General features: G+C 47.8%; 1 protein-coding gene across 1 annotated transcript in view; it reads right to left on the reverse strand.

Annotated features, from left to right (window-relative positions):
- Positions 1-14,408, reverse strand: part of VPS53 (VPS53 subunit of GARP complex) — a 132,526-nt gene that overhangs the window by 77,157 nt on the left and 40,961 nt on the right. Inside the window, exons 6-7 of the mRNA XM_075561244.1 lie at positions 10,836-10,951; positions 8,909-9,028 (exon numbers count right to left, since the gene is read on the reverse strand). Coding sequence (XP_075417359.1) covers positions 8,909-9,028; positions 10,836-10,951 — 236 coding nt within the window. The remainder of the gene's footprint in view (positions 1-8,908; positions 9,029-10,835; positions 10,952-14,408) is intronic.

The raw sequence follows: 14,408 nt of genomic DNA on the forward strand, positions 1-14,408 counted from the left end.
ATAGCTACACGATAAGCCAAACCCAACCCATTGCCAGCCTCTCGCTGACAACTCACAGGGAGCAGAAAGCCTCGCCTTTCTTCCTAGGAGCCGCGGGTGGGTTCCAACTCTCGGCCTTGCGGTGAGCAGACCAAGGCCACCACATAAGTACTATGCCACCAGGGCTCTGGGGCTAAACCACAGAAGGAGCTGCCAATTTAGAGTGCAGGCTGCTGACTGGGGATTTACTGAACTCGGAACACGGTGAATCTGAAGGCTGAGGATGAAAACTCGTGAGAGGGTGGTGAGAACGGAACGCCACAGTTACACCGCGAGCTCCAAAAACATTCGACGGCTACGGCGACACAGAAGTGGCTCCGATGAGAAAGCCCCTCCACTCGTGTCCGTGGTGCCTTGTCCACAGCCCGCTCCCAGGCCAGAGAGGGGCTCTGAGGCCTTGTTTGGGCTGCTCTGAGCAGAGGCATATATTTTATCTTTGCTAAAAGCACCATAAAATAGTGTGCTTCCTTTCGTGGGCTCCACCCTGTGACTTTGGAATTCACTGTAGGAAGTAGAAACAGTGAACAGCTCAAAACCACAATTTTTTTTTTCTTTTCTTTCTTGGCTCCAAGGTAGTGCCTGGCAACCTGCTGTGATTTTTCAAATGAGAGGACAGGCAGGAGCCACGAACCAGTCCGGAGAGTTGGTTTCTCAGTTTGCTCGTTTGGGGGGTTGTTCGCCCTGTGGCACAGTTCTCATTATGGCTAGCTCCAAACACTTCTGTGACCTCACTGAGCCACTCTCCTAGGTGGGTCTGCAGTTAATCCAATCTTCCATCGTGCGTTTTGAAGGAGGCCAGAGATGACCGAGATAAGACGCTGGAGGGATTAGTCCTCGAGATCTAGAATTACCACAGGCAGTGGGAAACATTCTTTGAGTGTGAGCTCTGATAGCAAAGGACATGTTTTTTTTTTCCCCGAAAATACAGCATCTTGTGACTCCCACACAACACACCTGGCAGACAGCAACCCTAGATGTCTGGTCACAAGCCAGGGTCCCTCAGCTCCTGTCCTCTTCCTAGAAGCTTACCCAGGGAGCCCCAGGTCCCCTCTAAGCCAAGGGGTCCATTTCTGTCCAGGAGCTCCCACTCTGAGGATGACAGCTCTCCAATGGTTCTATTCTCAGGGATCCCAAGCAAATCGATGACATGGGTGGTCCCAGCACCTGCCTTGACCACTTCCTAATCCCAGAGTCCTGCTGGCTCCGAAGAGACCTCTGGGACCTATGCTGGGGACTGGCACTGAGAGCGCAAAAGAGACGGTGACACAGAGGACTCTGCCTTCAAGACCCCCTTGCCATGCTCTAGTTTCAGTGACCCATTGAGATCTTCCACACTTAGGCCACTACTGCATGATGTCTGATCACAAGTAAGTCACCTCTGTGAGATGGGCCTCTGTCATCCTACTTGTGAGACAAGACTGAGGCTGGTGCTGGGTGACCTCAGGACCCTCTGATGACCACACTAGCAGAAAGTGGTGTCCATCTTCACTGGTGGCTACAAACCTGCTATCTCATTAATAGTGGGGGGGCGCCGGGGGGCGCAAATCCAACTGAGTTTTTGAGGTGTATTTTCAGTCACTCGGATGAAATAGCAATTAATTCCCTGATACACCTGACTTCTGGAATCTCTTGCCACAATTCCACACTCTTTCCGGCCAGGCTGTGAATAGTAGCTTCCACAGTCAATCGCCTGCACAGGATGCTAGAAAGAAGACCATCTTTGGCCTTGCTGCTTTAAATTCTTTCCTCTTCTACCATGAACCAGAGAGGGAGAGAGCTCAGCGGAGATTTTACCAGTAGGACACCTACATGAGCCATGACTATTACCTAGCTATTCTTAATGAAAATCTGTCTACAAAACAAAAAAACACAGGAAACCTACTACTCCATAAGGTTTCTTTGTGAGGGAGAGGGAGAAGCGGGGAGGGAGGGGAAAAAATGAGCAGCTGATGCCAAGGGCTTAAGTGGAGAGCAAATGTTTTGAGAATGATGAGGGCAATGAATGTACAAATGTGCTTTACACAATGGATGGATGTATGGATTGTGGTAAGAGTTGTATGAGTCCCTAATAAAACAATTAAATACATACATACATAGCTTCAAAAAAAAAAGCTTCTGTGGCTACATTCTTAAGGAAAGACTTCCCGGGCTACCGTGGAGGCCTCCCGGGCTACCGTGGAGGAGGGTTGACCAGAACTGGCCAAAAGCTTTCCTAAGAAGTGGTAGCCTAGGAGCAGGGAATTCTGAACGTTTTGGACAGTTGTGGACAAAACTCCTGACACATTCAGTACTTTAGGAATGTAGGGAGAAAACCCCTCAATAGCTCACGCACACACATGGCCTGCACCGGACCTGATGCCTGGGTTACTCAGATGCGACACTTCCAGGTGGGCGGGCTCAAGAAGGAACTTAACCTAGAATCTTAGCATGACTTGGTGGAATGCTGTTGAGATCACCGAGCACAAGCCATTTACTTTGGAAGCTCAGAAGGAGGCTCAGGGAGAAGCGGGGGGAAGTGTCCAAGCCACCACACAGCTGGTCAGATCTCAGCCAGTGCCTAGCTCCGTCCTTTTTCAGTGAGCTGTGTGACTGACCTGCCAAGTATCTCCCACACCTAAGAGCTGAGAAATAGCCTGGAAAGCTCATGTTTTCGCCTCAGACAGAGCAGAAGAATTCTTCTACTCTCCCTTGGGCAATGTTGACTAATTTGCTTTCATGGGTATACTAAAGCCAGGAGGCTTTGAAATATAAATATGATATTCAAGAAAGAAAAGGAGGGGAGGTGAAAAAAAACTCTCAATGCTACATTAAACATGTATGCATTTCCCAGAAGGGTAGTTGGAAGGAGCAGCCCCGTTCTAACCAGAGCCCGTGAACTTCGTATTTCAAAGTATACAGGCAAAAATTTTCGAAAACAACTTTTGTTATGATTTCTACAATTTATAGGCAGTACGCTATTCAATGAGAGAAACTAAAACAACGTATAGGGTGTTGCCCTCCTGCCTTCTCCCCTCTCCCCAGACAAACAGCTGCTTCGATCACTTCCAGATGGCTCTGCTATCACTATGTAAACATAAGGGAGGAAAATTCATCAGAGATGATGCTAAAAATAAGAAGTCTGTGCTTTCCCAAACGTTTAGTACCTCTTGAAACCACACTCGTAGCTAGGCTCTGACAGCAGGGCTTCCTTCTGTGTCCTTGTCAGCGTCACTAGAACAGCACAGCACACAATGCACAGTCACCCACCCGACTGTCTTGCAAACGGTGGTCCCGAGCCACAGGAAAAGGCAGCTCTCCTGTGCTCTCAGAGCCTGTAGGGGCAGGGGCAGGCTACGCCCGCAAAGGGGGATCACACAAGGAGCAGCACGAGCTGGTTTCAAATGGACAAAACTGCCGCTCACTTTGAAAACAACCCTTTTTTAAAGAGCAGAGCCCTAACAAAGCATATTGTCTTCTTCTTTGCCCCTCGAGTGCTTTCTGTCAATCAAACTCAAGTCTGCCAGGTTCCTCCTGCCCGCATCCCAAAGCCCAGCCCACAGCCAGCCCAGCGAGTCAATTCCAACTCATAATGGTCCTACACCGTTTCTGAGACTTTGTGAATCTTTTTTTAAAAATCATTTTATGGGGCTCATACAACTCTTATCACAATCCATGCATACATCAATTGTGTAAAGGACATTTGTACATTCGTTGCCCTCATCATGCTCAAAACACGGGAGTAGACAGCCTGGTTTTTCTCCCATAGAACCACTGGTGGGTTTGAACTGATAACCTCGCAGTTGGCAGCCCAATGCTTACCCAACAGCACCCACAAGGCTTCCTCCTGCCAACAACAATGTCCATCGCTTGGTAACCAACTTTCAGACCCTTCCCATATCCAGTCCTAGGCCGCATGGTCACTGTCTTGGGAGGGTCCTTATCATCACTTCTAGTCTAGATCACAAGCCTAGCTTACAGTCTATTGTTCTTACCACCCACCAGTCTTTTACAGAAAACAGCTCAGGCCAGGTCCCTGTTTAGATCCTCCACTGCCTACACAATAAAAATAAACTCTTAAGCATGGCATATAAAATCTGACCCCTCTACCCAGGCAGTCTTATCACCCTCTCAAACCAAACCAAACTCACTGCCATCGAGTCAATTCTGACTCAGAGACACCTCGAGTACATCCCAACGTGCTTTGATGTCCCCCCTCTCTTCTCGTCTGCGTGGTACACGTCAACTTATCATGATTCCAATCAACACTGAGCTCTTTTCTGACCCCTAATCTCAGCCCCTGAAGGAGAAGCAGTTCCTCTATTGGGAGCTTCCTGTAACGTAACAGTAAATACTAGCTTTATTGCAGTCATGGCTGGCTGACTTCCTCATCAGTGTCCTGCCCGGGGACAGTGAGTCTACAGCGCTCCTCTTGGCGGCGCAGGGCCTAGGGCAGAAAAGGCTGAGATTAACGATCTAACAGGTAACTGGAGGAGAAAACAGAGCTAACAACAGCGAGCACAAAAAAAGAAAATACTCTGAAATTGACAGTGGTGAGGACCGCACCACTCTTCTTAATAGGTCTGGACTATTAAATTATATGAGAACTACATGCCACTAAAAATTTTCTCTTTTTTTAAAGGAGAAAATAACTGGATGGAAAAACAGACCAGCCATAGACTGTCACGACTGTAGGAGGGTATGGCCCTGCCTGTCTCTCTCCTGTGTTACACCCACTGAGAGAGAGGCCGCCTTCCCATCCATCTTGCAGCTTGGCACCGCCTGCTTACCGGCTTGCTTGGCCCGCTGCGGCCCCGCTCCAATACGGCAATCAGCCACGGCCAAGTGTGAAGGGCTTCGGAAGGACAAGGAAGGGTGGGGACTTCCCCAGCACTCTGCCAAGCTCCATTCCGACATTCCTTCCCAGACCTTTGGCACTTCCACTGTAAGATGGCATAGTGACCACTGCTGCCACCTCCCCTTCCTGTGCCAGGTCATTACAAACACAAAAAGATTTTAAATAAAATCCCAGAAGCAGGCAAGAAAAGAGGGCCGAGGAGAAACGGAGGCATCGTGGGCATGGCAGGTACAAAGACCGACTTGATGGTAGCGAGTCGCAGGAGGGCCTGGGTGACATGGGGGCTCCTCAAAAAGGAACAACCATGCCAGTGTCCACTGAAGGCAGGTAGAGGCAACAGAGAGTACGTGTGGGCCCCTGGGTCTGAAAACACAGCAGTGACCAGAAGAGCGACAACCCCCAGGAGAATCAGGGAGCCACGGGCCTCCTCGACGGGCAGCACCTCCCCCGGGTCCCAGCTCACTATAGAAGAGCTCTCTGTGGTTCACTCAGTCAGGCAGCGTGTCCCACCTTTCTCCGATAGCAGGGAGCAGACATTCATGCTCAGACTAACAGAGACTCTCAAATATGAAAGTAGGCTTTCAACTAGGCCTCACCAGACACTCGAGCACTGCTGACATTAAGACCTACCACCCATGTCCATCGGTCACCCTGTGGCTTACGTGCTGGGATGCTGGGAGCTCTGTCACCTGTGGTGGACACTTGGCAGTGGAGCTTCCCAGATTCAGAGAGACTAGGAAGAAAGGCCTGGCGATCTATTTTCATAACTCAGCCAATGAAAACCTCGTGGATCACAACAGGCCACTGTCCCACTCCCTTGCCATGGATGTGGCACCAGGCAGGATCAAGGGCTAGAGGAGAACATCCATCTGGTGGAGCAGAGGGCCGGTGGAGGTACAGGAGACTCGCAGTGAGCTAGGCAGGCCCAGTCGTCACAAAGGACCCAAACCTGCTGGTGAGTGTGAGGACGACGCAAGACCGGGCGAGGCTGCATTCCATGGTGCATAAATAAGGTTGCCATGACACAGGGTCAGCTTGACAGCAGCTAACTAATCCTGAGGGTCCCCAGGCTCAACACACTAGAGAGAGAGCTTGCATCGGAGGAAAGAAAGGCGAGCAGGCCACGCAGATCTTTAACAGAAATCAAACGTACGGTCTCTGAGAGATTTCAGAGGATATTATGCCTGTGAAAAAAGAATCAGCTAGATATCTGGCACATTAAAAAGTTAGGTTGTTGAAATAAAATCCCAACAGCTGGGCCAACGAGCGGAACAGGCGCAACTGAAGAACAAATTAAAACAGGAAGATGGAGCGGAGAAATTCTCTCAGAAAGCAGCCCAAAAGATGGAAAGTACGAAAGAAAAACTAAGAAACATGGCATTCTGTCTAGAAGTTCCAATAGTCAAGTGACAGGAATTCTGAAATGCGAGAATAGAACAAAACAGAGACTAGCCTGAGGAATAAACGAGCAGAATGTCTCAGAACTTAAGGAACTCATGAGGCTTCAGATTATGGACACAATAAATAAGTGCGGAGCGTGAGACTGGACTCCTTACTGTTGCCGACTTGTAAAAGGCTTCTACAGCACAACAAAGCCCAGCAAAGGCAGATTATCTTACAAGGACCACGAGCCGTCCAGACTTCAGACTTTCAGGAGGCGACTGCATGCCACGCAGCGAACAAACGCCTCTGCGGCGCGGACCGACACATCTTAAAAGCAGAATTCCATGTCCAGCCAACCATTATTCTGGTGTGAATATACTATAAAGGAGATTTGAACACAGGATTTTCCATCCACATAACCCCCCCCCATAGAATCACTGGAGGATATATTTCAGCAAGAATAAAAGTAAATGAGCATACTCAAGAAAGAAAGAGTGGGTTGTGAGAATAAATGATGATTATGGATTGTGGTAAGAGTTGTACGAGCCCCCAATAAAATGATCAAAAAAGAAGAAATGGGGAGAAGAAATACAGCATATTGAATGAAAGCAAGCCAAACCACTGCATCCTGCTCACTGTGAGCCTCTGAACCCCTATCGGCGGAGAGCTGTTCCGGAGGTGTCCCGGACTAGAACGGCCATTACTCTTCACAGAGCAGAGTGGGCCTAGCAATTCGTAGCCCGACGTATTGGCCACCAGGATCGCAACAACTCAAGACCAAGGCTATATACCACACCTACTCAAGTATAAGCTGACCCGGACATCAGTCGAGGCACCTAACTTTATCACAAAAACTGCATAAAAAATGTGCTGAAGAACTCGGCTTATAGACGAGTATATATGGTAAGTGCTTATCATAAAAAACAAATCAATAAAATAACAGCCCAGCAACAAAGTGCCAGATGATATAAATATGAAACATGGTAAGGAGAATGGAAAGAGTAAAAATAAGCATTGGGTCTTTTATGTCATCAATTCGTTCATTCCATAAATATTTACTGGTCATCTACTATAAACAGGCGACAGTCTAGATATCAGGGATAGGACAGTGAATTTAAAAAGATAATGCTGCTGCCTTCTGGAATCTTAGGTTTTCACAGAGTAAATAAAATATTCTAAACATATCAATAAGAATAGATGTTATAGTAGCCTATTTTTTTGAAAAATACTCATATAAAATCTAAACCAAAAGAAAAAGCAGAAAAAGGATCAAGACAGCATGTTAACAGTCACAAACCTAATTTATATACCAAATAAATAGCATCTAAGTTTTGTCAGCAAAACCTGACCACCACCACCACCACGCACAAAATAAACAATAAAAAAGAGAGAAACTGACAGAACTCAATGATAGCTTTATTAACTTTTCTTTAGAAATTAACAGATCTAAAATAATGTAAAGAGAATGTTTAAAATATTGTAAATAGGCAAACTATCAAGGGTTCAAATAGCACGGTGAACATTCTAAACATTTTACCCTGTAGTGAATACAGAACTTTGTAAAAACACACTGGCATGCAAATTTTATCAGACCTGATAAAATATTAAAACCAAAATACAGAGAGAAGGCCTACATATCATATCAATAAGTGATGAAAAACTCAACAGAAAAATTGGCAAAGGAGATAAGCAGGCACTTCACAGAGAAGATGCATTAGTTAGCGATCAAATGAAAAGAAACTGACATGACTAGTTATCAGGGACATGAAAATTACAACTAGATACTATTTTTTATCTGTTGGATTTTTAAGCAATCTGACAGTATCAAGTGTTATTTGTGGGCACAGGGAAGTAGGCATTCAAATATTACGCAGATGGCAGTATAAATAAATAAAAGCTTTCTGGAAGGCAATGGCCAATGGCTACTAAAATCTAAGTGCACGTCACTTGGTCGGTCAGCGACGGGAGGTCATTGTTTTGCCACACGAGAAGCTCTTCCGGCCGACTGTCCCTTTCAAAGGCTGCCGCAACAGTAAAACCTCATCTTATCAATGTAACTCTGACATTCCTCCACTGAGGGGTGGGGACACTGGCTGCCCCGTTCGGATCAGGCAGCCTTGTGACTTGAACAGAGCAGCTCTGACTCCCAAGGCCTGGTTCTCCCAAGAAGCTACTCTTGGAGCCCAGCCCTCTCATCATGAGGATTTCCAGACTGTCCGCTGAGAACAACCTACGGGTACGTGCCCACAGGCCCATGAGCTCACAGCTCTCAGCATCTGGAAAACAGACCCTCCGGCCTCTCGAGCCACCCCGTGATATGACTTGTAGCACAGACAGGCAGTTCCCCTGAGCAGGTGTCTGTGCTGTTTGAAGCCATTACAGTTCTGCAGAAACAGGTCACTGGAACAGTTTCTCTCACCGAGGTGGACGGACAACTGAGCATTTCCCATATTTAGGTATAGCTCACAGGCTGCCATCCCCATGACACTAGGAAACTATCTATCTAACTGTGCCCCTGAAGACATGGCACTGCACAGACCTGCATCGGATCGAGTTCGATCACCGCCGTCCTATGTTCACGTCCAGTGTTCACACACTTCTGAACACCGCCATTTCTCATGGGAAACTCCTTTTCTCCAGGGAGATGTTTACCTTTCAGAAAGCTGCCGGATCTGTGGGATTCCCATATACTTGTGGAAGTGCTCCAGCACATTCATCACTCCTTGAAGGAGATTGGCGATTTCTCCATATTGTCTTCGCCTGGTCAGGGCCCTGCATGGAAGGAAACAAGCAGTTGAGACTCGAGGACACCGAATGCCAATGTAGCACCACACTCTGAGTGCAGAAGCAGACGCCCACTCGACTGAAAAGCACTTACTGAGCACTGAATGTATATGATGCCGTCAGCACTGGGGTGAGGGAAGTAAGACGGGGCCCAAACCCTCAGGGGGGCATTGCTTGGGAAGGGAGAAAGTCAAGGGCACAGCTAAGACTGAGGAAGAACCAAATTCCAAATAGAAGTACTGCTGGGGATTCAAATGGATGAGGGAGTGGTAGATTCTCAAGGGGAGAGGACCAGGAGGGTGCGAATCTAGAGAGGAAAGTTGGGGCACTTGGGTTGGGTGGTAAAGAACTGGGTGCCCAGATGGTCCAACGGTTATGCAGTTGGCGGCTAACCAAAAAGTCAGTGATTTGAACCCGCCAGCCTCCCTGTGAACAAAAAGAGTTGGCGATTTGCGCCCATAAAGATTATAGTCCAGGAAACTCTACGGGCCAGGTCTACTCTGTCATTTGGGTCACAATGAGCAGGAATCCGCCGGGTGGCAACACCACCACAAAATTAGTGGGCTTTGGACAGAGACCGGGATACGGCTATCATTATCTGAGGATTATCGTCTCAAATGCGTTTTCTTGAGCACAGCAAAGAGCAGTCAGATGCAAAGACCTCACTGCCACTAAGTGGATTCCAGTGTACAGTGGACTCTACAGGACAGTTTCTGACGCTGTCCATCTTTCGAGGCCTGAACACCTCATCTTTCTCTCGAGGCACGGCTGATGGCTTCAAACTGCTGACGTCGCCATTAGCAGTCCGAAGAGCAGCCCACTGGGCCATGGGGCTCCTTACTGCTAAGGTTAATGAAGCTTAAATAACAGGTTGATAAAATCAACAGTTTCACACAGCACGGAAGCACAGACTCTTAGAGCTAAACTTTTCATTAGGGTTGGCCTTTTAAATTAAATGTATAATTGATGACTTCCTGTAAGTGGCATTTAAAAAGAAAGGCTCAAGTTCAGGCCAAGGTATTATGTTCCAACCAGTGCTTGGTCTGCCGGTCTGGCACAAAGCACGGAGGGAACTGGAGGAGGGTCAAAGGAAATGGGCCCTCTGGTCTCCTACTGGCCCGCTGCTCTTAGTTGTGCTCAGGCAAGGCCCACGAGAGATCAGAAATGAGTCTGGCCTCCCCTCCTGTTTCCTTCGAGAGTCACCCCTCCCTCGACTTTAGCATGGACCTGGGTCTCTGTGGAGATGGTCTCTCTGGCCACAAAAGGGCAATTTGCAGTGAGGCTGAGTGGAAGGAATGCGCCGTTTCAGACAGACCACAGAAATGCTCTGTGAGGTCAGGCTTGGGATTGCTGCCTTGTCCCTCTCACGCCATTGCAACGCTCCATGGACACTTCCTCTACACGTCAAACAGGAAGTCGCTGTGTTTGGAAGATGGGGCTGAAGGGAAAATCTAAGACATGCTTCCATCTGGTACATTCGACTCAGTGACAATGACCAGATCACCCTGTCTGTCTCAATGATACAGAGCCACCCCCATAAAGCCACCCTATCCTCAGAGTCATCTTCCATACGCTCTCCAGGGAACCTTCCGGCTCAGTCCCACCTCACTTCAAAGATTCAGGTCTTCGGAATGGGTTGGAATACTTCCCATCATGAAATAAAAGGGCGGCTGAACACTTGAGGCAATTTACAAAGAGTAAGGCAGGACGGAGAGCCTTTCCTGGTTGAGCAGCGAATTACCCACAATGCCATTTTCCTCCCATGGCACATCTCCTGGGGCCCCACTGTGCTTACTCGAGGGAGTCGACGCCGCCTGCCAGCATGTGCAGGTGGTTCAGCGTGGTGATTGAGGTGGTCAGATGACGTTTGGCATGATCTAACTGCTTGATATCGCGGGTGATTTCTTTAACCTACACGTGGAAAAACCAGAGGAGAGGAGGGCAGTCAGAAAAACCTCCTGCAAAGTGGCAGCCTCGGAAGACTATGCAAGGCAAAGAAAGAGAATGCCCCAGACTTCTAGCCCTGGAGGAAGGGGCATTCTCGAGACACAGAATCAAAAGCATTTCCAACAAGTTCATGTAAAACCAATTTGGCATTTCTTCCAAAGACTTCCCTCAGAGTTAGAAAAGCCTCAGCTGTGAGAATCGAACCCCAAGAGAGTGATCCAAAAGCAATATATTAGCAATGCGTGCAGAGGACAGGACCCAAGTACAAGGGCAGGAAAGAATGTCTTTGGAAACTGCAGCTAGACCATCTCAGTAGCAAGTGGATAGTACTGGTCAGCGATTCCTACGGTGACGGTCTTATTAATGGGACCAGGGTTACTGTTCAGCTCTCCTGTAAGAAAAAGACTTTCATTCCCAAGAAGACAAATTTTAACCAGTGTAACGTAAGCTTAGCAAGAAATGTTATGAGAGGTAAAATCTTTAGGAAGCAAAACACATGATCTGAGAAATGGAATTCTGACAGTGTTGATCTAGTAGATCCAAGAGGGAGCAATTCTGGATCTGGAAACATTAGTGGACTTGGACCCAGCAATTCCATTCCTAGGTGTGTGCCCAGGAGAACTGAAAGAAGAGGCTCAAACAGATGCCCGTGCGCCCAGTTCCACTGCAGCCTGTTCCCAACAGGCGACGGGTAGACACAACCCAAGTGGCCATCCACAGAGGAACAGATAAACAAAATGGGGCCCTAAAAAGGAATGTAGTTCTGATATATGCTACAACGTGGGTGAACCTTGGAAAAATTACGCTAGGGGAAACAAGCCGGATCCAAAGGGTAAGATCCCACTCGGATTAAATATCCGCAATAGGTAACTACCTAGAGCAGGGGTCCTCAAACTCTTTAAACAGGGGACCAGTTCACTACCCCTCAGACCTGTTGGAGGGCCGGACTATAGTTTAAAAAAAAACTATAAGCAAATTCCTATGCACACTGCACATATCTTATTTTGAAGTAAAAAACAAAACGGGGCAAAAACAGCTGGCGGCCTGGATAAATATCCTTGGCAGGCCACATGTGGCCCACACATGTGGCCCACGGGCCGTAGTTTGAGGACCTCTGACCTAGAGACTAAGGTTTATTATAGCTACCAAGGGCAGGTGGGAAGGAGAAAGGGCTAGTTATTGCTTAATTAAATAATGTTTTAAAATGAAAAAAATACTGTGTTTCTTTTAGAGGCCAGGAAGAACTTCAGCGATGGGTGGTGGTGGTAGTTACACAACAGGAACAATACAATTGTTACTAAACTATACACGTAAAAATGGCTTCTGTAGCCAAAATAAACCAACCAAAGGATACAAATAAAAGTTTGCATGAAGCAGAGAGACTACAGCCTAGGTGAAACATGCCACTCAACTGTCTGACCAAGAAAGTTTCTGACTAACAATTTGTTTTCCCAAGTTGATACCTGGGAAGGAACATCTTTGGATAGATCTTCCACTCCAAAAGGAAGGTTTGTCTGCCCTATCCTTTAGAGCACAGATCTTCAAACTTATTTGGCCTATTGCTCCCTTTAAAGAAGGGAAGGGGGAAATGACTCAACACACCCTGGCACCTAAAAACGTGTACCACAGCCCTCAATCCAGGATCAAGTGTAGGTATCTGCTTTTGCAGTTCCCTGGGTCATTCCAGCAGCCCTGCCCACCCGCCAGCCCCAGAGGGCGGTATCATCCACTATGGGAAACGATGTTTACAGTTTGGCCATACTGAGTAAACTCAGAAAGTAATGACCATGACCGCACAGCTCCCTTCCAAACCACAAGCCTGCAAGGCTAACCTGGATCTTAATAGTCCAAAGCCTCTTTCAAGGGACCTTGCCCATGAAGCCTGCTCTCTACCGCCCATCACACTACCTTCATGCCCAGAGCAGCGGTTCTCAACCTGTGGGAATCTTTAAGAGAGCAGCCAGCCTGATCTTTGAACCATCGGCCTTATGGCTAGCACCCCAACACCTAACCCTCAGCGCCACTGCGTAAGTCCTATCTGAGAACATCATCTGCTGACCACACTTCTTGGGGAAAGACATCTGTGTTAGTCTGGGTACTTTGAAGAAACAAATCCACAGAAACTCATGTATAAGGGAGCTTTATACAAAAGTTAAATGCGCATCAAGAAAACATCCCAATCCAGTGCTGCCCAAGCCCACAAGTTCAACATTAACCCATGTCCAACACCAATCTACAAAGTCCTCCTCCATCTAACAAAACACACACTATGATGCCGACTGCAGGAGGAAAGCCGAGTCAGTGAACATGTAAGCATCTCAGTGCTGGCAGGGGTCTCCACGTGGCTGCTCCAGCACCCAGGGCTGCATCGGGGTAGGTCCATGTGGCTTCTCCTCAGAGATATCTTGCAGGAAGTGAGTCTTGCCAGCTGAAGCAGGGAACTGGCTAAGGCAGCTGCACCCTGGTCCGACCATCACAAAGCAAGACCCGAGAACTTGAAAGGCAAGGCTCACTGAGCCATTTATCCCTCCGCCCTTCAATTAACCCCACTTATGTTTATGGTCAGGTTGGCACAATACACTAACTATATCAACATCACAAATCTAACTCCCTCTCTAATCATAGAAGAGGGGGCTTCAAAAAGTTTATGGGAAAAGTCCATTCTCTCTTATTTCCATTTTTCCCACAAACTTCTAGAAGCCTCCTGGTGTAAGTGCCACTCAATACTAGTTCATTGTGGCATTTTCTCCTTCGACGTACGGGTTCTCCTTCACTGGTCCGTTGGTCAGTTAAGGACCCTAACGTGCGTAGGAAGAATTTATTCAGTGCTTATTTGAACTTACTCCATGCCTGGCAGGGTGCCATGAATTAGCTCACTGAATCCTCATGACACAATAAACCAAAACCAAACTCGCTGTCACTGAGTTGATGCTAACTCAGAGTGACCCTGTTGGACAGAGCAGAACTGCCCCTGTGTGTTTCTGAGACTGTGTAACTGTTTACAGGAGTAGAAAGTCCCATATTTCTCCCATAGAGGGGGCTGGTGGTTTCAACCCCCTGACCTGCGGTCAGCAAACTCTTATGCAAGCACTATGCCACAATAGGTATGGCTACTATCTTCACTTGACCAGGCAGCAGCAGAGTGGAGCGTGGGAGGGGCTGACTAACCCGCTTAAAGTCAGCTGGGTAATAAACAGAGGAGATGGGTCTGCACCCAAGCAGGCTGACTTTGATGACTGTGCTTCACAGACTTCCCTCGTCCAAACCTGAAGCAGAGCTGATCGCCAAAGGGCCAACCGAGAGCCCAGAGGCTATGTGGAAAGGTGGCCTTGGCGCCGTTCCTGGAGAGGAAGGGAGCTAGACTGAGGGAGAGCAGCTTATCAGGGCTTGGGAGTTTTTCAAACAGAAAAGGTAGGAAAGA

This window comes from Tenrec ecaudatus, chromosome 10, assembly GCF_050624435.1.
Source record: "Tenrec ecaudatus isolate mTenEca1 chromosome 10, mTenEca1.hap1, whole genome shotgun sequence".
Lineage (NCBI taxonomy): Eukaryota > Metazoa > Chordata > Mammalia > Afrosoricida > Tenrecidae > Tenrec > Tenrec ecaudatus.